The 27,010-nt window shown below is 33.9% G+C and overlaps 5 protein-coding genes across 6 annotated transcripts; 3 read left to right on the top strand and 2 right to left on the bottom strand.

Moving 5' to 3' along the window:
• Nucleotides 1-987: 987 nt before the first annotated feature.
• On the bottom strand, nt 988-5,999 carry LOC126674962 (RNA polymerase sigma factor sigB). 2 transcript variants are annotated; one of them, XM_050369520.2, is made up of 7 exons: nt 5,712-5,999; nt 4,235-4,419; nt 3,080-3,679; nt 2,179-2,409; nt 1,886-2,026; nt 1,577-1,777; nt 988-1,488 (listed from the first exon to the last, which is right to left on the bottom strand). In XM_050369520.2, exons 1-7 carry the CDS (start codon nt 5,797-5,799, stop codon nt 1,207-1,209), a joined length of 1,728 nt encoding a protein of 575 aa, XP_050225477.1. In that variant the 5' UTR covers nt 5,800-5,999; the 3' UTR covers nt 988-1,206. The 2 variants fall into 2 exon arrangements, with proteins under 2 accessions (XP_050225477.1, XP_050225478.1); XM_050369521.2 differs by having other exon boundaries at nt 4,235-4,416; nt 5,712-5,997.
• Nucleotides 6,000-7,189: 1,190 nt separating this feature from the next.
• LOC126674969 (upstream activation factor subunit spp27-like) lies at nt 7,190-8,332 on the top strand. Its single transcript, XM_050369531.2, has 2 exons — nt 7,190-7,580; nt 8,009-8,332. The coding sequence occupies exons 1-2, from the start codon at nt 7,278-7,280 to the stop codon at nt 8,132-8,134; spliced, it is 429 nt and encodes a 142-aa protein (XP_050225488.1). The 5' UTR covers nt 7,190-7,277; the 3' UTR covers nt 8,135-8,332.
• Nucleotides 8,333-9,392: 1,060 nt separating this feature from the next.
• On the bottom strand, nt 9,393-11,872 carry LOC126674965 (uncharacterized). The gene is made up of 7 exons (XM_050369526.2): nt 11,689-11,872; nt 11,424-11,596; nt 11,288-11,340; nt 10,834-10,948; nt 10,567-10,689; nt 10,287-10,458; nt 9,393-9,732 (listed from the first exon to the last, which is right to left on the bottom strand). Exons 1-7 carry the CDS (start codon nt 11,797-11,799, stop codon nt 9,547-9,549), a joined length of 933 nt encoding a protein of 310 aa, XP_050225483.1. The 5' UTR covers nt 11,800-11,872; the 3' UTR covers nt 9,393-9,546.
• Nucleotides 11,873-12,677: 805 nt separating this feature from the next.
• On the top strand, nt 12,678-16,386 carry LOC126674966 (uncharacterized). The gene is made up of 8 exons (XM_050369527.2): nt 12,678-12,994; nt 13,076-13,132; nt 13,270-13,345; nt 14,074-14,153; nt 14,303-14,352; nt 14,450-14,534; nt 14,657-14,755; nt 15,825-16,386. The coding sequence occupies exons 1-8, from the start codon at nt 12,752-12,754 to the stop codon at nt 16,053-16,055; spliced, it is 921 nt and encodes a 306-aa protein (XP_050225484.1). The 5' UTR covers nt 12,678-12,751; the 3' UTR covers nt 16,056-16,386.
• Nucleotides 16,387-17,690: 1,304 nt separating this feature from the next.
• LOC126674968 (glycine-rich protein A3) lies at nt 17,691-20,114 on the top strand. The gene is made up of 3 exons (XM_050369530.2): nt 17,691-17,832; nt 18,897-19,255; nt 19,673-20,114. Exons 2-3 carry the CDS (start codon nt 18,919-18,921, stop codon nt 19,912-19,914), a joined length of 579 nt encoding a protein of 192 aa, XP_050225487.1. The 5' UTR covers nt 17,691-17,832; nt 18,897-18,918; the 3' UTR covers nt 19,915-20,114.
• Nucleotides 20,115-27,010: the final 6,896 nt, after the last annotated feature.

Here is a 27,010-nt window from a genome sequence, read left to right as displayed (position 1 = left end):
CTTAAGTAACCATGATCTGTTTTGTTCGTCCCTAAGATTTGATTCTTTTATCTTGGAAATGACAAGTAATTATGCACCGCTCTGAATAGTAACTGTGTGATGTTCTCAAGTCTCGATATTTTTTTCCTCTGTTTGATCTTCTGCATGAATATTTATAGCTTCTGCATGATTATTCGTAGCTGTGCAAATCAATTCATGTCATGTCATTAGATATCAAGAGGATTATAGTTAGAAGAAGTGCCCTTGTAAATTATACTCTTTCAATTTATATTATCTTTGGTGTTGACTGAAAATACAAATATTTTAAAACTACTTGAATATGAAGCATTAAAGAAGGAATTACCATTATATAGAACTTGTGAAAAGGGGGAAAATGCTTAATTTAAAAAATGTGTTCCTATTAACATTTTGCCTCTAATATTTCAGAGCAGACTGAGATTACAGAAGCAGGCATTGCAATTGGTAAAAGCAAAAAAAAACATTGAAGGAAGTAGAAATACAGATGAAAATACAAGAACCTCAAGAAATCTAGCTGGATGTTGCTAGATGATGATAATATAGCTTCATGCCAGTGAATATTGCTTCAATTGTTTGGTTCTTTTCTTATTCCTTAGTTTACGGAACGCACTCGATTCAATTTGTCGAACTCTCTCCCGACACACGCCCATAATCTCCGCGACAATATAAAAATCCTTGAATCTTCAAGAACTTGTATCTTAAATAACCATGATCTGTTTAGTTTTTAACTAAACATTTGATTCTTTTAACTTGGAAATGACAAGTAATTATGCACTGCTCCTTATGACCTTTGATAGCTTCTGCATGATTATTCATAGCTGTGCGACTCAATCATGTCATGTCATTAGATATCAAGAGCATTATAGTTAAAAGTGCCTTGTAAATACTCTTTCAATTTATAAAAAATACAAATATTTTAGAACTACTTAAATATGAAGGGTAAAAGAAGGAATTACTATTATATAAAACTTGTAAAAAAGGGGGAAATGCTTAATTCAAAAATTGTGTTCCTATGAAGAACTAGCCTCTAATATTCCAGAGCAGACTGAGATTACATAAGTAGGCATTTGGAATTGGAAAAAGAAAAAGAAAAATTGAAGGAATGAATACAGATGAAAATACAATAGCCTCATGCAAATCTAGCTGGATGTTGTACAATGCTAAATTCTAGATGATGATAATGTAGCTTCATGCCAGTAAATATTGCTTCAATTGTTTGGTTCTTTTCTTATTCTTTAGTTTACGGAATGCACTCGATTCAATTTGTCGAACTCTCTCCCGACTCACGCCCATAATCTCTCCAATCTCTTGCAACGTTTTCATCCTGCCATCCTCCAATCCGAATCGCCATCTGACCACTTGACCCTCCCTTGGATTCAGAGTGTTCAGAACCTTATCCAAGTCCTGCTTCATAAATTGTTTCATTAGCAGATCTTCTGCTGATTCTGCATCAGGGTCTGCCGTTACTTCCTGGCAAATAAAACGCAACACACTGTTAAGCAAAACAAAGATCATTTCAAAGATAAAAGTATTGATTCTACGCGAAAAACTAACAGACCGAAGGTTTAAGGTCCATGTTAAATCCGATCTTCTGGTCGAGAGATCGTGGAGCTTTGGGGGTTAGTAGCACCGCGCTAAGCCTCTTCATTGAAAGCCCGGTTGCCTCTGCAATTTCTTCGTTATCAGGCTGTCTTCCATTTTCGCTATACAATTGCTTTCGTGCCTCCTTCACTCTGTAAGTTGCCTCCACCATGTGAAACTGTAAATCCAGATTTGTACAAACAAGAATGTTAAGAAAGTGACAGCAGCAGAAGACATTTTCTCTTTAGTCAGAGATGAAACAACATAACATCCGAGAAAAACTTACTGGTAAACGTATTGTCCTGGACTGATCGGAAAGAGACTTGCGAACTGCCTGTTTAATCCACCAATGAGCATAGGTAGAGAATTTGAAACCTTTAGTAGCATCAAACTTCTCTGATCCTCTTACAAGTCCTCGACATCCTTCCTGCAGGTCAATATTGAATTTCAGATGCCACAAGCCTAAAACAAACCCACGGAATTCAATAAGAGTCTAACATTTTCCCCGCCTTTTCTAATCAATATATTTCTTTTTCTTAAAACTTCAACTTGTTTGGTTGCCGAATTAACAGTAAATACCTGGACTAGATCTTGGAGAGTCATCCCGGCGCCTTGATAAGTTTTAGCAATTGAAATAACAAGCCGTATGTTAGATTTTATCATTTTGTCTTTACACAATCTACCATGATTTAAGCGCTTCCTTAAAATTCTCTGATCCACATCTGCAGCAGCTGCCCACTGAGCAAAGGTGGGCTGACCTCCATATCGCTCCTTAAGCTCCTCCTGGAGCCTTTCAAGTTTCAGTAGGTCCTGAAATACATTATACAAGTAGAAATATTAGAAATCTCAGAAAATTGAATAATCTTTTGCTTACTTCTCCTTCTGTGCTATCTAGCAGAGGGAAAGCTCTTCTAATACAGCTATAGTTTATCACTGATTATACAATTTGCCAATGGTTAAGTTAAGATCCTTGCCACAGCTTATAGACTTATAAGTTCTGGTCACTGATGTAAAATTGTTTTAACTACAACTTTTATAAAATTCTCAAGTAAAAGGGTTCCTGTGAAAAGAGAGAAAGAAAGATGTAAGTTTTCTATTTAACCCTACACACCGGAAGTTGGCATAGAATAGTTCTATTTATGTGTCGTTAGGTGTTCGATATCATTTATTTTCATGAAATGACTGTCTCAAGAAGCACCAAAATTTGTACAATTCTTGTTGTGTGCATCTGATGTTTATTACTCCATGTAATGCAAATGACAATAATTCCTGTTGGAAGTAAACCTAGGATCACAAGCTCAAAGACAGCATTACTAAGTTCAGAATCCTTAGGACGGATTTTATTTGTAAAACGAACACTTGGTGGCTGCCATCTGCGTCTAACATAAAACCTAAATGTACATTAACTTTCCCCTCTACTAAGACAATAAAACTGAAAAAATAACATGTTTAACTTCACGTTAGCAACTTGTAATCTCACCTGTATTCCAGCAGACAATTCCAATTCTTCAGTACCAGTAAGAAGTTTGGAAGAGGCTGTAGTTGCTCTCAAATAACGTAATGGATCAGAATGGTCCACTTCCTGTGTAGAAGCACGCTTTTTCTTGGCGGTAAAACCAGACTTCATAGACAAGACACTTGTAGAAGCCTTTTCTGCGGCACATGCTCGTCTGGCTTTTCTTTCTGTTTGGCGTCTTGATCTCACAACTATACCCTCTGAAAGTTGCTCCTCCAGGAGTTCAAGCTCCTCCGGGATTGGCTCCAAATCGTCAGACTCATTGATGGAATGTTGCATAGACAAATCTTCTTTCACTCTAGTTTGAGCTGTTACAGAGTCTCCCATTATACAGGCACGTTCTGTTTCTGTAAATTGCGGTGTTCTAGGTGCATCAGCTGTGGATGGACTTGTAAGTCTACTTTCTGTATCTGTAGAAGGATTAAATTTAGCCAGAAGGGCTGCATCTTTTGCAACCTTGGCAGCAGATCTTGCAAGAGCAACTGCTTCAGCAGCAGCTGCCGCAATTATAGCCTCATCACTTGTAATAAGTGTTTCTGTACCTAAAGTCTGCCCAAAGGTTGTCTGCAGATATGCCCATAAACAATAAATTAAAACACCCATATAAAATGAATCATTAAGGAACTTAACAAAGAACACATACACACACACATACTTATATATCTATTCAAATTTAGCACGGAAGATTTAGTGTAAAATAAACCAAATCAGGAGATTGTCCACAGCTTTAAAACATACATTACCAAAGTAAAGACAGCTTGAGAATTTAACAATGACAACATGCATTTATTAAAAAAAAGAGCAATTCCTTAAGCATCAAAAGAAAGATAAAAGAAACTCACTATTACTGAGATGATTACAGGCTTATTTTTGCATAAAATATATTAAGGGAAGATTACTGAAGATCCCTTTACTTGATCAGAATGAAATTGTGCAATGGCAGACCCAAAAATTGTATAACTATTGTTTAGAAGACGATCATCCATCATTATCACCATGTACAACAGATGACTCATGTTGGCTTATAGTCATGCAAGAGTATAATCAGCAATAAATGATCTTCATTTCTCATGAACACTAAGATTTTTGTTGATATAGCTGTCCAGAAAAGAGTCTCACCTCTTTAGGTGGACCAACTGCCCCTATGTATGTCCATGGGATTTTTGAACCACCTGAGTCTGGATGAGCTTCAAAAGAAGGTAATCTCAGCTGTTGCAGATCAAGCACTGCAGTTGATGTTGATGGTGATGAGGTGGATAAAATGCATTGTGTCCGGTAACAAACAGGCTCTCTACTCTTTGCTGCTGATTTCAACAAAGCAATAACAGTAAAAATAATGCTCATAACATTTATGACTATATATCCTAATAACTAGGCATATAAAACCATACAAACACGTTAGCAGCTGATTACCCTAAGTTTGTCGCCACATTAAAATTGAAAATTTTATGTCATTCAACAGACTTGAAGCAGCTCCGAATATCAGTTTTACACATTAAAAGCAGCTATAGATATCAATGTTACACATATTGCAATGTCAATTAAACTATTCAAAGGGTTATAGATGCAACAAAGCTCCTAGGTTCGAAACCCACAAAAACAAGCAGTGATTACAACTGACTTCTAACAAGAATTAATTTTTTTTTGAGTTGATATCAACCATTATGCAGAATATCTCTCCCTACATAGGTGAAGCAGCCAACATATCACCAAAGAAATGAGAATTATTTCAAGTTCAGATTTGATACCATTCTTCGTACATGAGAAAATTTGGTTAACCTTCGTATAAAAAAGTCAGTTCTCCAAATCAGTTGGATTCAGCCCAAAGCAAGGATATTTCTATAGGAAAAAGAAGGAACACTGAAATGAAGAACATATTGCCGAAAGAAGGGAAGACACTGGACAGGCAAAAAAGGTTCCATTATACAAGATAACAATGGCTTCTGAAATTTGTTTGTGCTACTGGTACCAGAGGCAAGAGCTGCAGCTTCAGTGAGGACAATAGTCAATAAGGTTATTTTCTTTGTGCCCGTAGTAGATTTAAGAGCTAGCGCGAAATCCAAATGAAGAATAGTGAAACTAGCTCAAGCTCCCAACAATAAGCTATTTTCTTAAATAATCCGAAACACCACCCAATCTAATTTAAGATAAATAAAATTTCAGGCTGCTACTAAAGTAAACTCAATATAGCTTAAACTCTCTTACTACAAAAGTGCAGCCACTAACTATAAATTCTGAGAAGGTAAATACCACTATTTTCACTATCTATAAGCTGCATTACCTCATTATGCAGTTCAGAATAGTAACAAAATATGAGAGCTTTAAAAACTTTATGAGCTAATAATGGCTTGAAGATTCATACATACAAGGCCAAGAAAACCCAATTCACTACATGTTGAAACTAAGGTATTTAAGATTGGATTGCAAGTAACTTACCCAGTTCAATGGAGGTCAAAAGGAAGCTACTTTCTCATTAAATTCAACCAACACATTAAAAAAAAAACAAAAAATGAAAACACAAACACATAAACAAAACAACACCCACTTAAATTCTGATTGAAACAAACACAATTGTGAAAGAAAGATGAGAACTTACTGGGTTGAGTAAGATTGAAGTGAGTTTTGAAATGGATAGAGAAAGAGTCAGGTTGGCACTTAAACTGTGGCAGTAAACAAGACATCATCCACTGGTTTTTCCTCTTCTTGTTGGTCTGCAACTAAAACTAAAACAAACTGTTTCTTTTCCTTTTCATTCAATTAATTTTTGAAACTCAAACCATGTAATTTTGAAGTTGATGAGAGAAAAATTTGGAGAGTTTGTGAAGAGAAAGAGGTGGGAATTGCTGGGTCTTGAGATAATATAAATGGATAAGGGGTCTGCCCTGTCTAAGAGGAGAGCAACCAGTCTTTTTTTTTTGGACAAAAAATAAATATTTTTGCTATGTTAAACGATGCAATTTAATCAAAAAAAAAAAAAAAAGATGCAATAAATTTCATTTCTTATTTAGTTACTACATAATAATGTATTTTTAAAATAAAACACTAACTCATATGTCAAAATTCGAGAATAGTGCCAAAAAATAAAATTATTCATTACTTTTTTATGGTTTCCATTAGTGCAGTTTATGTTTAGTGTTTGGAGATTATTGTGATTGTTTGTAAGTAATTATTAAAAGAATTGATTTGAGGTTTGACTAATCTTTTTTATTATTATAAAAATTAATTAATAGATATTAACTAATAAAAATATTTGTTGTGATTTTTTTGAGTTAATTCTTTAATTATAAGTTTGTTTATGTTTATTGAATTTGGTCTTAAAAATAATTCTAGTTGATTATCTATAAAAAAAAATTAAAACTATTTTTTAAAGGAATTATCTAATTTCTTAAAAAAAAGTGTTGCAATACCAAAAATTAAATATTTAAATTTGTTGTACATGAAATATTAAAATCTTATATTATTCAATAAAAGAAAAACCACCAAAATTAAATATTTAAATTTTTTGTACATTAAATATTTTAAAAATCTTATATTATTTTATAAAAGAAAAACCTCTATCATAACTAATATTTTTCTGTATAAGAGTTTAAACTTATGTTTACATCAAAATTGAATGCATGATGGATGTGATTGATGGTTACATTTTTTTAGCACACAAAGGAAGGGTTGATAAAGTACTTGAATTAAAATTTTAAAAAATTAATTTAATAAAAAAAACCTAATATCGATCAAAAATTTAAACTACATTTTTAAAATAATTTTTATAAAGTTTATGTTTTTACTTTGTTTTTCATTTAAATTTAAAAAATATCGCTTTGTGCGATCCGTATAATAGATGTATTCGAGTTACATCACTGACACATTTTTTTGGTTTTTGTAATGTATTTTTAAAAATTAGGAGTTATTTTACATATATGAAATTTGGAAATTAAATTGAGCAGGCCGAATTGGCCTATTAGTTGGGCTTGGGTCCTATATGTATGTAGTAGCTGAAGAGTCTTAAAATGGAATGGAAGAGTAGCACAGAAATCCCGTGTACCCATGCGTAAGAGTAAAACACAAAACCCCAGGCAGGCAGGACCCGCTCTCTACTACCCTTCCATTTTCAATTTCATTTCTTCTCTGCATTTTCAATTACTCTCTGTTTAAGCTCAAAACCAAAATGTCTTTCACAGCCTCTAGGGTTTTCAAGGGCTGCAGAGCTCTCTTAGCCCCGGCTAAGTCCGCTGCTGCAGCGGCAACGCCAACGCCAGCGGCGCCTAAAACGACGGCTACTAAGAAAACTACTGCTGCAGCAGCGGCGAAACCGAAGGTTAAGCGGGAAAAACCGGTGAGATTGTCGGGGATATTAAAGCCCATGCCGGTTTCACCTGTGCTGCGTGAGTTTCTTGGTGGAGTTCCCGAAGCTTCTCGTACTGATGCTGTTAAGAAAATCTGGGCTCATATCAAACTTCACAATCTTCAGGTATGGATTTTAAACCCTATTTTGTTTTATTTTAGTTATGTGTTATTGTGTTGAAAACTCTAGTTAGTTTGAGATTTAGGGTTTAGTATTTAATGTATCATATAGTTAAATGTTCATTATTATGCTCTATGATGGAGGATTGATGATTTGTTAGTGGGTTTGTTTTTCTTGTCGATTTGGCATGTTGGAATATTATTTCTGATGTTTCGTAGTTGTAGATTGTTTTCTTGTGTTCTGCAATAGCTATTATGTTCAAATTAATGACTTCCAATTTCATTGCTTATCTTATATGCTAGCATGATGAACATATTAGTTTGTGATGCTCTTATCGATAAACATAAGCTTTAATTATCACATGTGTTTGAGTCTGGTCTTTTTCGATTTAGAAATGCTGTTTTAATCGAAATGCCATGAGTTGAATCTTGCAGAACCCCACAAACAAGAAGGAGATATTTTGTGATGAGAAGCTGAAGTCCATATTTGATGGGAAGGAGAAAGTTGGGTTCCTGGAGATAGGGAAATTGCTTACTCAACATTTTGTGAAAGCTACTTGACTTGCATTGTAAGACACTGGATTTTTGTTGATCGGCCTCTCAATCTTTGCTTATGTTGATATTTTGCTTTTGTTTGAGAGAGAAAATCTTGTGGGATTATCTTACAACTTAACGAGGAAATCTTGTGAAAATTAGCTAGGGAAAAAGGATTTGCATTCTAATGTGTTTTATGATATCAAGTTCTTATTTTCCGTGATCCCTCCATTTGATGAGCCATGTATTTATGGCTTGCTCAACATTCTAATATCATCTGATAGATGAACCTAAATCATGGTCCCAACTTGTTGAACCCTTCCCCCATGTAATACTTCTAGGGCAATACGTTCTTGCATATTCCACTATTATTTGATAATACATATCTCCATTCTCGTTAGGGGTGTAAACGGGCCGAGCCGAGCCCGAGTTAGGCCAAGCTCGAGCTCGAGCTCGAGCCTGTTTTACAGGCTCGAGCTCGAGCTCGACTGGGCTTTAATTTTGAAGCTCGAGCTCGAGCTCGAACAACATTCGAGCTACTCGAGCTCGAGCTCGAGTTGAATTTAATAAAAATAAAAACAATAATTAAAAAAATCAGATTTGATGTATTTTAATTATTTTTCACTATATATTATACAATTTTTATGATGCATATCTAAATTTAGAGGTGTAAAAATTTAATATAATGATAATAAAATTATTATTGTTAATTTATAACAAGCTCGTTTAGGCCCGTTTAGGCTCGCGAGCCTCATGAGCCTTAGTAAATGGTACTCGAGCTCGGCTCGAGATGGAGCTACTCGAGCTCGAGCTCGAGCTCGACTCGAATTTTTCGAGCCGATCTCGAGCTTTTTTCGAGTCGATCTCGAGTAACTCACGAGTAGCCCAACTCGTTTACACCCCTAATTCTCGTGAATGAAGTCAACCTTAGAAAGTCACAGCATTGAGTTAATCAGGTTCATGTAAGATGGTGTTCGCTTTGTCTGCAGCCCTTGCAGCGACCAGGCTTGAATATAGAGTTTTGGCTCTCAAACCATGAAAACTTACACTAACTTGTATCTAGCCCTTGACTAAAGAGCTCTGGGGCGTGTAGAATTAGTTTGCTTTTAGGTATGGACTGTGATCCAACTTCTGGTCTTGCATAATGCATCTCTACCAGATAATGCATATGCAGTTCATAAGAATCTGATGAGAGCTCTATGGGTGGAGCAATCTCTTAGTATGTGTGTATGATAACTTGGAGCGATCTATATTCTAAAGGTTGGAGTCGTCAAAAGCGAGCATGTGCTCCAAAATAAGAGCCGGATGTATATACTCTTAACTAGTTTTGAAGTGAAGATAAATCCATTTCTTAGTTCATAATTATAAAAATAAATGCCAAAAGAAATTTACAAACATATTTGCTATTATCCCCATTTTTTAAACTTTGATTAACAATGCTAATTCAGGAGATGTTCTATCCATTGCTCTACAACAGCAGGAGAACCATACCATGGTCTCAGCTCATCGTCTGAACCAACCGGTGAGTGGTATACTCCCTCAAAGCTAATATTAAGTGCACCGTCAAGATGGGCTGATACCTCTGGAACAACACCATCGCCCCATACATCTGCCTGTCCGCATACCTATATAATGCAAATATCTCATCTTATTATCAGCATAGTTAAGTCACAAAGACCAGTCCCGGTTTGCATGAAATAAGAATAAGGGTGACTGAGAGTGTAATTGAATCGGGTCGAAATGTTATTAAACTTGAGCTCGATTGGACTCTAAAATTTTATATTTGAAACTCAAAATCGAGTTTTATTTAGGAGTTCGAGCTCAATAGAATAATTAAAATTGAGCTTAACTTGATTATATGTACAAATATTAAAAAAATAAAAAAATTAGTGTAAAAATAAGAGTATAATTTTAAAATGTATAATTACATATGTTAAAATTTGATTAGGCTCACGAGTTTGTCAAGTTGACTGCTCAAACTTAACTTAGCAATAAAAAGATGTATTCCGAATTCTAGCTTGATTATTACAAATCAATTCCGAGTAGCTCGCGAGTTTGCTCGACTCAAATACACCTCTTGGCGCCAACGTAATTTTATACTCAGGTTTTAACATTTTGATATATTTTCCCAAAGGCAATCAAGGATTAGCAGATTATGGAATACATAAGTGAGTTTTACCTGCTTATACCCTTGCCCGATAAAGCGAGCACGGAAGTTTGTCCCTGTAGTTGTTCCATTGCCTGTGTCATTCACAAGAAGAGTCTTCACAGCTGGTTGGGCATTGCCTATGGGGACTACGGAACTAACTTCTGTCTTTGCGCTATCAACAATACGAGCCCCTTCTATATACCTGCAATTCGTGATGGCAGTTAAATTAACTAACTATTAAGCGTTTAAATTTTGAAAGAAGAGTTGCAAACAAATACATATTACGCTTTCATCATAAATAGGGTATTACCTCCCAGCAATACATACATATTTCAAGTGAGGAGTGTAAACAGCTTTAGCGCAATGTTCATCGACATAGTAAAGGAGACCTCTTGTTTGATCGATAACACCCGACACACCCTTTGGAGGTGGCCTGAAAATGCATACAATTCGGAAGATTTTAAGTTAGCTCTGTCGGTCGATAATAAATTACTCAAAAAGTTATCCAGAAACAGAAGAGAAAGGATTCAATAATCATTAGGAAGACTCTGAATCATGGAATTGATGGATGACATACAAATGAGGAGTACCAAGTGTGAGTAGCAATGAAATATCAGAAAGACCGAATTCTTGCATGTAGACACGAGCAAGCCATCCTCCTGCCGAGTGACCGATCAAAGATAAAGTCCCACCTGTAATAAAAAGCCACCGGAATTATGAACGATCACTCTCATATATCATAATTCCATAACAGTTTGAGTTTTTGTGAGAGGATTTCATGAAATACCTAGTATATGCAAGAAATTCTCGGAATTTAATTAAGCAGATGGAAACTGAAATAGCGAAACGAATAAAATATCAAAACTATAAATGCAGAGACATGAAAACGTCAATAGAGTTGCGGAATTTCAGAAATATTTCTGGAAATGAAATGAAATTGTTTCAGGATTCAATAAGTTTCGGCGAAATCTATAGTTTCTCGTACATTCTTAAAAGAAAGAATTCAGAAAAAACAAGCAAAGATGTCTAACCTTGAGCAAGCTCCTTCGCTTCGAGAACTGCCTCATCAACCCTCTTCAAATACCTACAAAATCATCAAATTCACACAATTTGCATGGCACGTCCAAATATAAAACGAAATTAAATAAGTTACAGTAATCCATTTACCAATCAAGAACAGGCCTAGGCTGGAGAGTGCCACGCCAGTAGTTAGAGTCCAGCAAACCAGCTGCATTTCTAAACCAGTCGAATCTTGAAACCTTAGCAACAACTGTTTGAACTCCAAATCCATTCAAAGTTGCCTCCAGTTTCTGATAATCTGCTGTGTTGTTGCCTAAACCCTGTAATTAACAAACCAAAATGCTGTCTTAGACTCTTTTATCTTATCATTGGCATACAAATTCATCAAAAAAGAAAGCTAAGTAGTAGTCACAGGAAGAATGACGGCCGGCCGGATTGTGGTGGAAATGGAATTGTTGGTATTAGAGGAGCAATGAGTTCTGAAATTGAGTGGTGATAAGGCAGCAAGAGACACCACACCCATATAGCTAGCTTCTTCTAATATGGGGTAATTTCAGTTTTGCAACAACATGCAATTTCATATGTCAAATAGATTCAAAAGTTTGCAATTATATTTTAAAAATATAAATTTATGAACCATAATGAAACTTCACTAGTTTTGTATGATGTGCACCTTCTCTCAACCAGTAATTCTCTAGCCCTCTTCCTTACACACTATCCCCACCTTTTTGGCCAATTTTATTTTATGCCCACAAATATTGATTACACGGTCAATCCGGATTTCGAATTTGTATGTCCGAGTGAAATAAATCATCTTTAAAATCAAATAACATTTAATCTCTATGCTTCAAATGTGTAATTTATTTGATCCCGACATAAGTTTTGGAATCTAATCAACTTAAAAAAGTTAAAAGTTATTTATTATGACCTGAAACACAAGTATCAGCATCTAAAGCAAATTATTTTGAAACTCACCACACGTGTCGTAAATTTATATTTTAGCCCCTTCTATTTGCAAATCAAATGATATGGTTCTTATTTTAATTTCTGTTAACATTTTAGTCCATTTGTTTGTTTTTTTGGTTTCAATAAATTGGGTTAAAGGACTTAGGGATAATTGACAGAAATAAAAATGGAGGACCACATCGTTTTTTAATTTTTTTTAGTTTAATTATTTGACTCGGTTAACTAACATCAAAAATAGATGGAAGAACTAAATCATTGACGAACATAAAAATGAAGAATCATATCGTTGATTTTAAATAGGAGAGTTAAAATTTGAATTATATCTAAAAGGGAAGGGGCCTGGGGGGGCTTGTGATAATTTGGTCTAGAATCTAGTTGGCTAAAAAAATTCAAAATGATTTATATGATTGGAGATATAAATTGGAGGGCCGCTTGACCCTTTTCTCCAGAAAATAAATTATTTGAATGCCTTGCTAAACCAAAATCACCATCCTAATCCTGCTAATATAATGGTTTCTTCATTTAGCTCACATTTCTTCCATGTTGCTGCAATTTCACTACCCATGGCTGCAAAGCAAGTTCTCTCCTCTCAAATCCTAAATCTACCCAATACATCTTCCATTACAAGACCTCCGATGTGCGGCTATTGTCAAAGTACTTGTCAAAGTGTTGTTGGTGCAAAAGAAGTTAGAAGCACGGACCTTGTAGCATTGGAATATGCTGACCTTAACCTCACTGATAAACATTCTGGAGTAAGCCCATTTCATATTTATATATTTCTCGATTGGATTCTCTGTTTTTGTACTAAATTTTTGATCTTTTTGTTGTTGCAGGACGTGGGTCATGTTAGAATCAGGCAACATGTGAACCCATTGAGTTCATCTTTTTCTGTAAGTATGAATTTGTTGTTGGTTGTGTGTAAATGTAATCCACATTCATGTAAATGAAAGTTCTGATTTTTAGTTGATCTTCTGGATTTTAATGTTAGTAGAAGCTTTGCTTACTTGATTATATGATTGGTAGTTAGATGCCAACTCCAGTACCTAATTGGAAGGAAGTGTTCAAGGACCCAACTTTACCCCTCATGGTGGATATTGGAAGTGGTAACTTTTTTATATTTGTCAACCAAATCAAATGCTTTTTATTATGTGTTTTTTGCTGGTGATTTTTGGTTGTTGCTTATTAGTATGGCCATCGTATGTCTCAGTTTGATGTGAAATGGATTAGAAATGATCCTTATTTGGACATTTTCTCATTCACTTTGAGATTGAAGCATGGTGATCAAGAAACCTAATGTGTAAATTAAACCCTCGTATGCTCCAAAACAATACGGAAACTGATCCTCATCCACACACTCCATTGCAGGAGTAGGGGACGTTTGGGCGCACTTATATGCATCATTCCCCTTGCTTTTCGCAAAAGGGTTGTTTTCATGGCTCGAACTCATGACCTACGTGTCACAAAAGAAGCAGCTTTACTGCTGCGCCTAGACTCGCCCTCAACAACTTAAAATTAAGAGACTAGAAAAAGAAAATCAGATAACAATATAATTTAGGGCCTTGGGATATAATGCTATAGAGTAGTTCAAATAAATGGTGATAGTGATAAGAGATTATACCATCAAACAATAAGATGAAATCCTAACTCTAAAGGCTTGGATCTTGATATTGTTTTAGCAGCAAATTTTGTAACTAATGGATTTTGTACCTTCAATTTGTGCTAAAACACACACGTATATTTCAAGTGCTTCTCATACTAATAGTAGAAACCGTAAAGTAAAACACATCTACTTCAATTATTGATGTAGCTGACAAATGAGTAAAATTTTCAGGGAGCGGCAGGTTTCTCATATGGCTAGCAAAAAAGAATCCAGATTCAAGAAATTACCTGGGTATTGAAATACGGAAGAAAGTATGGGATTGTACTTCTTGAGTTGCTTCTGATTCGCTTCAGATTTTTTCTTCTGATTATGTGAATATATATGACTTCATTCTTTTGTACTATACTATTGAAATATGGCTTCTTTGTTACTCATGGTTTGCAACTTTCTGCTGATGCAGCTAGTCAAGCGTGCTGATCTTTGGGTGAAAGAGTTGGCTCTTAGTAACATGTAAGGCTTTCAAACCATTTTTGTTTTTAACCAGGGAAAAAAAGAAAACAAGATTTCAATGGCTGTTTTATTAATGGATTATTTGAATGCGTCGCAGACATTTCCTGTTTGCAAATGCTTCAGTTTCCTTTAGACAACTGGTTCTCGATTACCCTGGACCCTTGACATTTGTTTCAATTTTGGTAAGTGGTATTGCTTCGCTGGTTTAAGTAAGATTGAACTTGATGTGTGAATTAATAGGCTAGATATCAGTACTTCTAGTTTGCTAAATTTAACAGTTATAATGATCATACAATTTGTACAGTGCCCGGACCCTCATTTCAAGCAAAGACATCATAAGCGAAGGGTAGTGCAGAAGGCTTTAGTGGATTCCATCCTCGACAATTTAGTGCCTGGAGGAAAGGTATGGGGTTCAATTTTTCATTACTTTGAGATGAAGGCTGACATTAATATCTTCCGTCAGTTTTTAGTTGTTACAATGAACGCTTTATTTTTCTAAGTGAGCAAGATATTTCTTTGTTCTCTGTGATGTTGCAAACAGTCGTCTAGATAATACTTTTTAGAGTTCTCTTCATTGACCACTTACTTGACTGTCAAAATTGTTCCCGACAATGTTCACTTGAGATGATAAGGTTTTATCAAAGATAACCTTTGCACTTATTATCCTGCATAGGACATCAAATATCGAATTCCTGCCGGTGCTGAAACTTGATGGCATTTATGACATTATTGCTAATTCATATATAAATCATGATTGTTTTTAATTATTAGACTAATTCGGTCTTCATGGATAATACTTTGATGAGTTACTTTTTTGGTGTAATAAAATGGATAATCATGACAATGCTATTAGATACTTGCATGTGTAAACCTATCCCTGTAGTTTTTGATAGGAAAATTTTGATATATTATTGGGTAATGGGTGAGTCGGTGAGATAATGTATAGAAATACAGAGAGATTCTTAGGTGCATCCAAGAATAGAGCCAATAATATTCTTACACATTATGAAATGATTGAAAATTCTAATTAATCACATCACTTTATTGACATTAATTATTTAATGATAGTATAAAAATACTGTTTGCTCTGTTCACAAATGATGTGGTAGACAAAGTCTATGTAAGAGATTCTCTTAAAAAAGCCTCTTTTCATATGAAATATGAGGGGGAAAAAACGAAAGTGCCAGTTTCTTATCAATATCTTTTGCTATTGAATAATATATAATCTGCTTTCGGTAGTTCAAAGTGAATGCAATTTCTTTGGTTTCTTCCCAACTTGTTTTTTTATGCTCTGTTTATACTTTTAAAAAAGATTCTGAAAGCTAGTAGCATTGGCATTACATTTAAGCACAGATTCCACCGCGTTCATGCCATTTATAGGTAAAAAAAAGTATTCTGTGCCGAAATGACAGTGAATTGATGCCCTCAATATCCGATCTTTATGATTAATTGTTAATTCACTGGGTGAACAGGTTTTTGTGCAGTCTGATGTGCTTGACGTAGCTCTTGACATGAAGAGTCAATTAGATGCCGAATCGGGGATGCTTCAACACATTGATGAAATTGATCCAAATATTTCGTGTGACAATGAAGGATGGCTAATGAAAAATCCTATGGGAATAAGAACTGAAAGAGAGATCCATGCAGAATCCGAAGGTGCGAAAATCTACAGAAGATTGTATCAGAAGCGGACATTATTATGAGTATTAGTAAGCTTTCTCCTGCTAAGAGTTTTCCAAGTTTGTGTAGGAGAAGTAGAGAATTTTTCTAAGCTCATTTTCACAGAAATTAGTCAATGTTTTTTTAAACATATAGAGATATTTTGATCTCACATATGCTCCCCTTTTACTTAGGTTGGATATTGACATATTCTTCCCTTTTTATTGTATGAGTCATTGTTGTAAAAATCGAGCGGGATTGGCCGGTTCGGCCAGAAACAAAGACCAGTCCGGTTTAATACGGTTCAACCTTTTTGAACTAAAAAAATTGTTGAAGTTGTTATATCATAAAAACTGCCAAATTCTTTATTTACTATATACATGTAAAGACGATCTCATAGATTTTATTCAAAATAGTTAAAAATATTCACAATTAAATTTATATTCTAAAAAAATTATATTTTTATAATGCTATAAAAGTGAAATTTAAGATTGATAAATTTAATCCTTAAATAAATATTTTATCTATTTATCATATTTGTATGAAATTATAATTACTTTTATCTGATAAAATAAGGAACACAATTATAGAAAAAACACTGAAACATTAATACATTATTTAAAGATTAAAATATGATTTCATTTATTTTCATAGTAATACTTAATAAAAAAAACAACCTGCAGGCTAGAAAAAGTATTTAATCGTAGAAAATTCTTACCTAATCTCTATCTATCATATGAAAAATATTTATTGCTTTTACAATAAATTTTGGTCCATCATGCTTGTTCTTTCAAAAAATTATAAGAACTAGTCAAATATAAATATAAAAATATATATATAGAGAAAAACATATTTACTAAGTTTTTGGTTTACATAAAATAGCAAAAAATGATAAAAAGAAATTGAATTATTTAAGTCTTTTATAAAAATTAAATATAAAATGATTTGCAAATTGGTCTATGTTCTTTTTTTTAATAAAGGCTAATCTTCATTAATAGAAGTGTCAGAATTACAAAAATATGTGACTCCTCAACATGTTGAGTGAGTCAATCTAATCCACAAGGGCTTAATTAACCACCAACGGGTCACCCAATTATAGTAACGTATTAAGAAAAACTATCACCCTAATAAATCTATCATCATTATAAGAACTTCTGATGTCGTGCAATGATGATAGTCTGTGAATAACAGCTCCTCTATCAACATTTAAAATCTCAATGCTTCAGCCATAATTAAAAAACCGAAATTCTGCCAAAATAAAATTATTCTGCCAATTTGCCAAAACATCTTTTATAGTTACTTTATTAATTTTAATAAATTAAAGGTTACTTTATCCATTTTTCACTGTTAGATGAATCATTTTCATCTAACAGTAAAATAGATAAATTAAACAAAAATAAAGTAATTATAAAAAAACCATTAAATATATACAAATAAACCGTTGCCATAAAGTCTTATTTTATTTTTATACTTATTGATGATTTAATAAACTATCAAATGATTATATATAAATAATATGTGTTTTTTCCATAAAGTGACTATAATATAGCCATAAAATATTGATTCATCGTCCTTTTAGCACCTAAATATTGAGATGATATGTTTTGTTCAGGTGAGTAATTTTGCTATCCAAAAAGCTTGTATACGCGTCTAAGCAACGCGTACTTTTAAGATATATTCATATTATTTTATTTATCCGATCATACTTATATAAACTCATATTAAACATTATTATATATCCTTGCCTATCAAAAGATTCAAGAAAAACCCGCTTAAGAACAGAAACCGTCTGTATTTCATTTTCAAGAAACAGAAATTCTGGTATGATCTTCTCTTGTTTCTGTAGTCACTGTTTTTTGGGTGATCTTCACTCAATTTTGTTTTCTTTAATTGTCTTTCTTTGTAGGGTTAATCCAATTTTCATTTTTTTGCTTTTTATATGATTTATAGTTATTTTATCCTCAATATTAATGGATAATTGTGACCTTTTTCAGGATTGAATTGTAAAAAAATGTAAATTATGTAGGATTTGGTTAATTGATCTGAACCTTCAACTTTTTATGCCATTACATCCATGAGATCTTATGGATATTGCACGGAATTAAACCAATTGAATCAAACTATAATTAAATTTTGTCTAGTTTAGTTGCTTTTATTCTCTGCAATTTTCCTTGTGGGTAATGCATCCATGTGTATGAATATGTTTACTTTGTTCTCTACATATTTTTCTTGTGTATTAAGATTCGACCCGTTAGCTAGTTATGGTTTGTCGAGTGGAGTTGATGTTCTTACATGTTAGAAATATATATATATATATATATATATATATATATATGGATCTGCATATCGTGTAGACAAGTTTCTTTATGGTGTATGTGTTCTTGCGAACTGTCTCGAACTTTTTGTAGGAGAAACTGTATTGGGGTAATGTGGGATCTGAATTTCTTCATGGTGTCCGAAATACAACACAAAACAAAAAACCTGTAGGTTGGATAGCAGGAAGAGCCTGTTGTCGAGTTTTGTTAGATTAATTATCATTTCAACTTACGCAATTTGGTGAAAATTAATACGGAAAGAGCATCTACCATATTACGAGTAAATATTATTTTGTCCACTTAACTTAATCATAGAATTTTCCATTTAGGTATCTGGTATCCCTCTAAACCATGCTTCCAAGGGTAGAAAACATAGACCTTTTTTTATATTTACTTTTAGAAACTATATTATATATGAGTATGAAGGGGAAACTGAGAGACCTCTATAAAACACTTCAACTTTCTGATTTTTCTTATCTTCTGTAGTTTTGCCTGATGCGTTTTGTGATACGGTCCTTTGTTTAAGCTCTGAAGTTCTTTCTAACAGTCTATTGTGCTCGATTTCTGTAGCGTTACATTGTCTTCAAGAAAGATGGGAGGCGGAAAGGACAAGCCTGACAACGAGTCTACTGATAAAGGGCTCTTTACTAATCTTGCTGGATATGCTTTTAATCAACACGGAGCCTACCCTCCACACGGTTATCCTCCTCAACAATATCCCAACCAGGGCTACCCGCCTGCTGGATATCCTCCACAAGGAGGATATCCGCCTCCGGGTGGATATCCGCCTCCAGGGGGATATCCTCCAGCAGGTTATCCTCCCCACGGAGGATATCCGCCTGCAGGTTATCCTCCTCCGGGAGGTTATCCTCCTCCAGGAGGCTATCATCCAGCTGGTTATCCTGGGCCATCGGGTTCACATCATGCAGGTTTGTTTAATGCGCTTTGGCCTTTATGTATTTGTTTTTTATCTTGCAATTGATGTCTTCAATTTTTAGTAGTGATACGTAATTAACTTTTGTCTGATACATGTGTTTAATCTGACCGAAGTGCATGTTCTTAATACTCTGTTGTATCATATTTCACATTTTTAGAACAATAACTTCAACCATATCATTATAAAGAGCTCACAACTTTAATTCTTTATGCGAACTGGAGAGTTAAAACCATCATCGTTGATCCTTTTTTCACAGCCTTGTATATTGGGTCTCGTAAAATTTTCAAAAACAAATTCTGCTAAGCTCCAAAAGCTTTGAATTTTGTGATGCTCTTTTGGCTTTTACTTAATGTGTGCTAAAGCCTATTTATTTCACCTTTCATGACCCGGATTGCTAAATGATAAACAGGGCCTGGCGGTATGGGGGCACTACTAGCTGGGGGTGCAGCTGCGGCTGCCGCGGCTTATGGGGCTCACCAGTTGTCACATGGACATGGACATGGACATGGACATTATGGCGGTGGACATTACGGAGGTTTTGGTCGTGGAAAATTCAAGCACGGAAAGTTTAAGCATGGGAAATATGGGAAGAGATGGAAGGGCGGCATGTTCGGAAAGCACAAGGGCAAAATGTTCAAGAGATGGAAGTGATTCACTCTTTCTTTTACTATAACATTAACTTTGTCATTTTTCTTTTGTACCGCTGCTTTGTTTTTTTTGTTTTGAATTGAGAACTGTTTTGTGTAGCTTGATGCATGGCATGAATGTATAATATTTTGATACCATATTTGGTTTCTGATGTATATATATAAGTAGCCCTTTCCTGGAAGAACGAAGCTACTATTTAGAAATTGTTTTCATATTATTTTTATTATTTCCCTTCTTTATTACTAGAAAATTTAAATAAAAAATAGTTAATAGAAGAATAAATATAAAATTCAATACAAAAATAGTCAATTTATCAATCAGAATTTACCGTGTTCATTTTGTATTTTATTCTTCGTCTTTTTACTGTATGAATCAGCGTTAAAAAAAAACAGTCGAGTGGGATTGGCCAGTTTGACCAGGAAGGAAGACCAATATGGTTCAATTCATTTTTGAAAACTGAAAAATACGGTTCAACTTGTTTAAACTAAAAAAATTTGTTGAAGTGGTTATATCATAAAAACTGCCAAATTATTTATTTACTATATATATCTAAATCTAATCATGATTTAAAGTTAGAAGATACTTACATTTCGCAGCTTTTAAAATATTTTTAGAATACCTTCAATTACTACATGTAAATAATTCCCCCTCTGTGGTGGAGAAGCCCATGCGAGCTAGAGGGGTCGATTAGCGGAAGTAGATTTCGAAATAAAACTCTATTTAGTGGAGATTTACTTTTGATAAATTTTTATTGTTGCCCAATTTACACTTGAACAAGACGGTATCACATGTTTTCCAAACTATAAGTGAACTTTACTATATATCTGATATAAGCCGTAATTCATAAGAACATTATGTAGTTTTAGTAAGAGGAGGAGGATTAAGAATTCACCTTACATGAGAAAACGAATTCTTTCATATAATATGATGTATTTTTTTTGGTATATGATATGATGTTAGTAGACTTTATGCATATGTAAAACTGAATAATTAATAGATAAACATTACCTATGTTGTTTTCAATGAAATTTAGACATCCACATAGGAGAATTAAACCATCCATATTGGGGGTAAAAGAAATAGCACTTCCAATACATGAGCATCCTTTAAGGCTTTGTATGAAATAAATAATCAAACCTAATTCTCGGAAAAATATGAATTTCTAACATCGATTCATAATTCAAATATAACTCAACCCTACATTCTATATCTTTTCAGCCTCACATACTTTATTTTCACTTTGGCAAAAGGTTTAGATTGGCCCTTGTGGTTGGAGCCAAAAAATATTTAGACCGCCTAAGATGGACAGTGATGCATTTAATAAACTCCTGTGGTCATTAAAAAACTCCGTTAAAAATTCCGTTTCTTTAAAATAAAAAGTTCAGATAAACGCCAGTGGTAAAAAAACTAGAACATTTAAATCCTTATAGTCTAAAATAAGTCCAACTTTTTAAATATAATAATAATTTTTTGGATTATTATAAAATTATTCTAAATTAATGCTTATTTTTTTCAGTTCAGTTAATTAATAGCTAATTTTTTATGTCTTATTTAATAGTCAAAACAATTGATTATGTTTATTTTCATTTTTAGAATTTTCATTTGTTTGAATGATTTTCATTTTATTGATAAAAAATATATAGTTACTTAGTATAATTTTTTAATTACATAAAAAAAGTTATGTTAATTATTTACCATAATTTTTTATTTCAATAAGCTAAACAAAAAATTAATTTTAATTATTTATAGAATTAATTTTTAATTATACTAAGTAAAATAGTAATTTTAATTTACTTAATAGAAATTATGGTTTAATTACAATACGTGAATAATTTATTAGTGTAATTAAATAGTAATTATACTAACTATCACAATGATTACTTTAAATATTTTATTTGATTTTTATTTAATTAAAAGAAGTAAAATATTTATTACAATTACTCAATACATTATTTAATTTAATTATACTAAGAATAAAATTTATTATAATATTTTAGTATAATTAAATAAAAATTATATTAAAAATAATAATAAACGTAGACAAATGAACAATATACTGAATAAATTTAAAATAATAAAATAAATTAAAATCATTCAAAAATAATAAAATAGTTGTTTTTTTATGAATGAATAAAATAGTTGTTAATTTAGAATAATTTTATAATAAACAAAAAATTATTGTATTTTTAAAAAGAAATTTTGACTCATTTTAGAGTATAAGAGCATAAATGTTTTAATTCAATTTTAAACACATGGACTTTTTGAATTTTTTTATTTTAAAGAAATAAAATATTTAACACAGTTAACAGTTTGGCCTTTTTATAATATTTTTTATGATCATAAAGGTTCAAGTGAGCCACTGTCTACTTCAGGTGTCTTAATATTTTTTGACTCTGACTATAAAGGCCAATCTAAATAATTTTACCTTTCACTTTTAAAGATTTAATAATTTTATAAAAATAGATTTTTTCTTTGTAGAAATTTATTATGGTGGAAAATTAACACTCTATTTGAATTGAGAGATGAGTGGGTTAGTAAAAGTTGACAAGAGTTAGAAAATTTCAACTTCTGTTTCAAAAAAAAAAGGTTTTGGAGAGTTGAAAAATCGTTCTCAACCCTCCTCAATTCTCATATGCCAACCGAGAAATTATTATATAAATTTAGTTTATCACACCATCCGTAACTGAGCCATTCACATTATAATACGTCATTAAAATGATAACATTATTATAATTTCATTTGTAATAATTATGTTATCTTTTAATGACGTGTTATATGTGATTGGCACAATTCGCGGATAATGTAATAGACTAAGTCTATGTTATAATTTTTCATGCCAACCCACCTCATTGAGATGTTGAATTATTTTTAATTAATTTTTTTTTATATAAATTTTACTTTATTATTTTTCCAAACATAGCTCTTATCTTCCTTTACTGCTCGTTTCTTTCGAAAAATTATTATATAGACTTAGTATACCTAGTCATCTGTGAACTTAACCAATTATATTATAACACGTTATTAAAATGATGTTATTATTATAATTTAGCTTGTTATCTTTTTACACTTTTTCATAAAGATATTATAATAGTACTATCATTTTAATGAATTGTCATAATATAATGGGCTCAGTTTACAGATGATGTGGTAGACTAAATTTACCTAAAAATTTCTCCTTTTTTTCCCTTCCTTTACTTTAAAAACTCATAATTTATTTTACTCTCTCCTCTCTCGAACAAAACTTAAGTGGTATTTGCATTATTTGGATATATACGGATGAATTCAAAATTTTGTAAGATTTTAAGAACAGAAAAAACGGTTGCGATGACTATACTTGTTCACTGTTAAATATCACCGACTTACTCTCCACTCTGTCAAATTTTCTAGTAACTTCTATATCTAGAATTTGTTAGTCATTAGGAAAATCCTAGAAGCAATATCACCGACCTAAAAAGCCTATATATATGGCTTGTCACTTCATTATGTATATGTATGAGAAATAAGATATAAAGAAATCAATTAGTGTGTGTATGTGCAAGCAGTTGGTGCGTGAGAGTGTGAGTGAATAAAGTGCAAGAGTGGTTTGTAAAAATTACTTTTTGGTGCTAATACAAATAGTTGTATTCATTTAAGTCCTCCTAATTTCTAACAAGTGGTATCAGAGCAGGACGGTCAGGGACCGGTTCGAGAAAAGGTCGAGCAAACGATCCGGGATCGTGGTACGTTGAATCGCCGCTAGCACGTAGTCAGGGACCGTGCAGAGTATTGGTCAGGGACCAAGTTGATTTTGGTTAATTGGAGAAAATAACCAAAGAAATGGCGGATTTTTCAACTTCGGTGAGTACCCTTGAAAAACTTAATGCTAGTAATTATAGCACATGGAGTGCTCGTATGCAATTTTATTTGCTCGGTCAAGATCTCTGGGAGATCGTCGGAGGGAGTGAAACGACACCCCCGACAAATCAAGATGACCTTAAAAAGTGGAAGGTCAGAGCCGGTAAAGCTTTATATGCTTTATCGATATCAGTGGAGGACGATCTGCTTCAGCACGTCAAGGATGCAAAAACGCCAAAAGAGGCGTGGGACACTCTTGCAGGAATATACACTCGGAAAAATGATGCCAAGCTCCAACAACTCGAGAACGAGTTACTATCGATATCACAACGAGATTTAACGGTAAGTCAATACTTTACCAAAGTTAAATCTTTATGCCAAGAAATTTCAAAGTTGGATCCAGAAAATAAAATTACGGAAACACGAATGCGGAGAATAATCACTCACGGGCTACGTCCAGAGTTTAATGCTCTTGTGACGGCAACCCGTGGATGGTCAAAGGAACCAACTTTGAATGAGTTAGAAAATGTGTTGGCAAATCAAGAGGAGTTAGACAAACAAATGTCTAAAGCCTCAATTAAAGAAGAGGAGAGAGCCCTCTTCAGTAATAAAAATGTGAGGGATCCACAAGGTGTGAGATCCAAAAGAGGAGAAAAGCCAATGCAAGAAAATTGGCGTAGACAACAAGAAAGAAGGAGCTGGCAACAAGGGGGAGCTCAACTAGAAACCAACAATGATCGACGAGAGGAGACGAGACGACGTACGAATAATCAATGCTTCGTTTGTGGCAAACGAGGACATTATGCTCGTGATTGTTGGTATAGAAAAGTTGAAGGAAACATCGCATCCACACACCCACGGGTGGAAATTGACGAGGAGTTAGATTTTCAAGCATCTGCCGCGGTAAGTGATAATCTTATTAATTATGATAATGATTGGATTTTAGACTCCGGATGCTCCAACCATATGAGTGGAGATAAAAAGAAATTTCTAAGCATGTCGGAGTATAAGGGAGAACGAGTCGTAGTTACAGCAAATGACTCGAAGCTACCTATCACTCACGTCGGTAAGACAATGGTAGTGCCTCGATACAACTCCAAAGAAGTACCATTGGAAAATGTGCTTCATGTACCAGGGATGAAGAAGAATTTAATATCGGTGTCGCAACTCACATCTTCGGGAAACTATGTGGTGTTCGGACCCAAAGATGTGAAGGTGTATCAAAATTTGAGATTACCAAATAAGCCATTGATGGAGGGACGAAGGCTAAATTCTGTCTACGTGATGTCTGCTCAAACGGCATACGCAGACAAGATGAGGAAAAATGAGACGGCTGACTTGTGGCATGCACGCCTAGGACACGTGAATTATCACAAGTTGAAGGTGATGATGCAGAAGTCTATACTCAGGGGACTTCCTCAACTAAATGTTCGAGAAGACACTGTATGTGCTGGCTGCCAGTTCGGGAAAGCGCACCAGTTACCATATGAGGATTCCGAGTATAGAGCGAAAGAGCCGCTCGAGCTAGTCCATTCAGATGTGTTTGGACCAGTGAAGCATCCATCAATTAGTGGCTTTCGGTACATGATTACTTTCATCGATGATGTATCAAGGTACGTTTGGGTTTACTTTATGAAAGAAAAATCGGAGGCATTGCGAAAATTTATTGAGTTTAAAGAGACGGTAGAAAAAGAAATTGGTAAAAGAATTCGGTGTCTGCGTACTGACAACGGGGGAGAATATACATCACGTGAGTTTTCAAAATATCTGCAAGATTGCAAGATCAAACGTCAGTTGACCTGTCCAAATACTCCACAACAAAATGGAGTGGCGGAAAGAAAGAATAGACATCTAGCGGAAACATGTAGAAGCATGTTACACGCGAAGAATGTTCCACCTCGGTTTTGGGCAGAGTGTATGAAGACAGCTGCTCACGTGATCAATAGACTACCACAAGTACCGATTGGATCTGTTTCACCCTATGAGAAGTTGAAGAATATAAAACCCACTGTAAGTCACTTTCGAGTTTTCGGATGTGTGTGTTATGTATTCGTGCCAGATCATTTGCGGAGCAAATTCGATAAGAAGGCGTTGAAGTGCATATTTGTGGGTTATGACAATGAAAGAAAAGGGTGGAGGTGTTGTGATCCAAGTACAGGAAAATGTTATACTTCGAGAAATGTAGTATTCGATGAAACTTCCTCGTGGTGGTCTTCTCAAAGAATTGTTCTTCCTGACTCTAAAGAGATAGAAGAGAGACTACAAGAAAAGTCTCAAGAAGACAAGGTAATCGAGCAGAGTACTCGAGAAGTGGAGTCAAGTGAAGAAAATAGAAGAAGTCAATCCCCGAGAAGGGCTAAATCTCCATGGCGCACAGGAGTATATAGACGAACACCGGAAGAAGAAAGACCAAGCCAACTTGAAGACGAGATTCAAGAAGAAATTCCAATGGAACATGAGATACAACTTAGAATAAGTGAAAGGCAAAGGAAACCGAATCCAAAATTTGCGAATGTGGCACTGATAGAAAATGACAATGCGAAAATGCCCGCAACATTCGAGGAGACAGTCTCAAGCGAAAAATTAAAAATAAAATACGTAAAGACTGAAATTCAAAAAAAACGGCTTGGTATAGTAATAGAGAAACACTTCGAGAGAGTAGTCGTTGAGGGGGAGTGTTAAATATCACCGACTTACTCTCCACTCTGTCAAATTTTCTAGTAACTTCTATATCTAGAATTTGTTAGTCATTAGGAAAATCCTAGAAGCAATATCACCGACCTAAAAAGCCTATATATATGGCTTGTCACTTCATTATGTATATGTATGAGAAATAAGATATAAAGAAATCAATTAGTGTGTGTATGTGCAAGCAGTTGGTGCGTGAGAGTGTGAGTGAATAAAGTGCAAGAGTGGTTTGTAAAAATTACTTTTTAGTGCTAATACAAATAGTTGTGTTCATTTAAGTCCTCCTAATTTCTAACATTCACTTCATTAGGGAGTGCATTGTTCTTGTTATTACAGTACTTTTGGTAGTTTTATTACTTACTAGTAGCATCTAATCTGTCTTATAAGGTTTGACATAACACATTTTTACGATACAGAAATAAAAAAGGGTAAAAACCCTAACCTTCGAACAGACGAGGAGAAAAGAAGATTATGGATCACGGAATACAGTTAAGAGAATTAGGAGAGTTTGTAGCATGTCTTTAAAATCTATCTTGCAAATAAAATTTACTTCTTATAACTGCCACAGTTTGTCTCA

The sequence above is a fragment of the Mercurialis annua genome, linkage group LG3 (genome assembly GCF_937616625.2).
Source record: "Mercurialis annua linkage group LG3, ddMerAnnu1.2, whole genome shotgun sequence".
NCBI classification, from domain to species: domain Eukaryota; kingdom Viridiplantae; phylum Streptophyta; class Magnoliopsida; order Malpighiales; family Euphorbiaceae; genus Mercurialis; species Mercurialis annua.
The sequence above is the reverse complement of the archived record's forward strand: the minus strand, read 5'-3'. Positions and strand labels throughout refer to the sequence as shown.

What these genes read in the sequence shown, in the direction of transcription:
- LOC126674966 (XM_050369527.2), top strand. Translation starts at nt 12,752, where the DNA reads ATGGTTTCTTCATTTAGCTCACATTTCTTCCATGTTGCTGCAATTTCA. An exon ending in CATTGAGTTCATCTTTTTCT is followed by an intron (nt 13,133 to 13,269) that starts GTAAGTATGAAT and finishes ATTGGTAGTTAG; the next exon opens with ATGCCAACTCCAGTACCTAA. An exon ending in TGACATTTGTTTCAATTTTG is followed by an intron (nt 14,535 to 14,656) that starts GTAAGTGGTATT and finishes CAATTTGTACAG; the next exon opens with TGCCCGGACCCTCATTTCAA.
- LOC126674968 (XM_050369530.2), top strand. Translation starts at nt 18,919, where the DNA reads ATGGGAGGCGGAAAGGACAAGCCTGACAACGAGTCTACTGATAAAGGG. An exon ending in ATCGGGTTCACATCATGCAG is followed by an intron (nt 19,256 to 19,672) that starts GTTTGTTTAATG and finishes AATGATAAACAG; the next exon opens with GGCCTGGCGGTATGGGGGCA.
- LOC126674969 (XM_050369531.2), top strand. Translation starts at nt 7,278, where the DNA reads ATGTCTTTCACAGCCTCTAGGGTTTTCAAGGGCTGCAGAGCTCTCTTA. An exon ending in TCAAACTTCACAATCTTCAG is followed by an intron (nt 7,581 to 8,008) that starts GTATGGATTTTA and finishes TGAATCTTGCAG; the next exon opens with AACCCCACAAACAAGAAGGA.
- LOC126674965 (XM_050369526.2), bottom strand. Translation starts at nt 11,799, where the DNA reads ATGGGTGTGGTGTCTCTTGCTGCCTTATCACCACTCAATTTCAGAACT. An exon ending in CCTAGGCCTGTTCTTGATTG is followed by an intron (nt 11,341 to 11,423) that starts GTAAATGGATTA and finishes ATGATTTTGTAG; the next exon opens with GTATTTGAAGAGGGTTGATG. An exon ending in AGCGAAGGAGCTTGCTCAAG is followed by an intron (nt 10,949 to 11,287) that starts GTTAGACATCTT and finishes TTTTTATTACAG; the next exon opens with GTGGGACTTTATCTTTGATC.
- LOC126674962 (XM_050369520.2), bottom strand. Translation starts at nt 5,799, where the DNA reads ATGATGTCTTGTTTACTGCCACAGTTTAAGTGCCAACCTGACTCTTTC. An exon ending in CTCTCCAAGATCTAGTCCAG is followed by an intron (nt 2,027 to 2,178) that starts GTATTTACTGTT and finishes ATTGACCTGCAG; the next exon opens with GAAGGATGTCGAGGACTTGT. An exon ending in CCAGGACAATACGTTTACCA is followed by an intron (nt 1,778 to 1,885) that starts GTAAGTTTTTCT and finishes CTGGATTTACAG; the next exon opens with TTTCACATGGTGGAGGCAAC.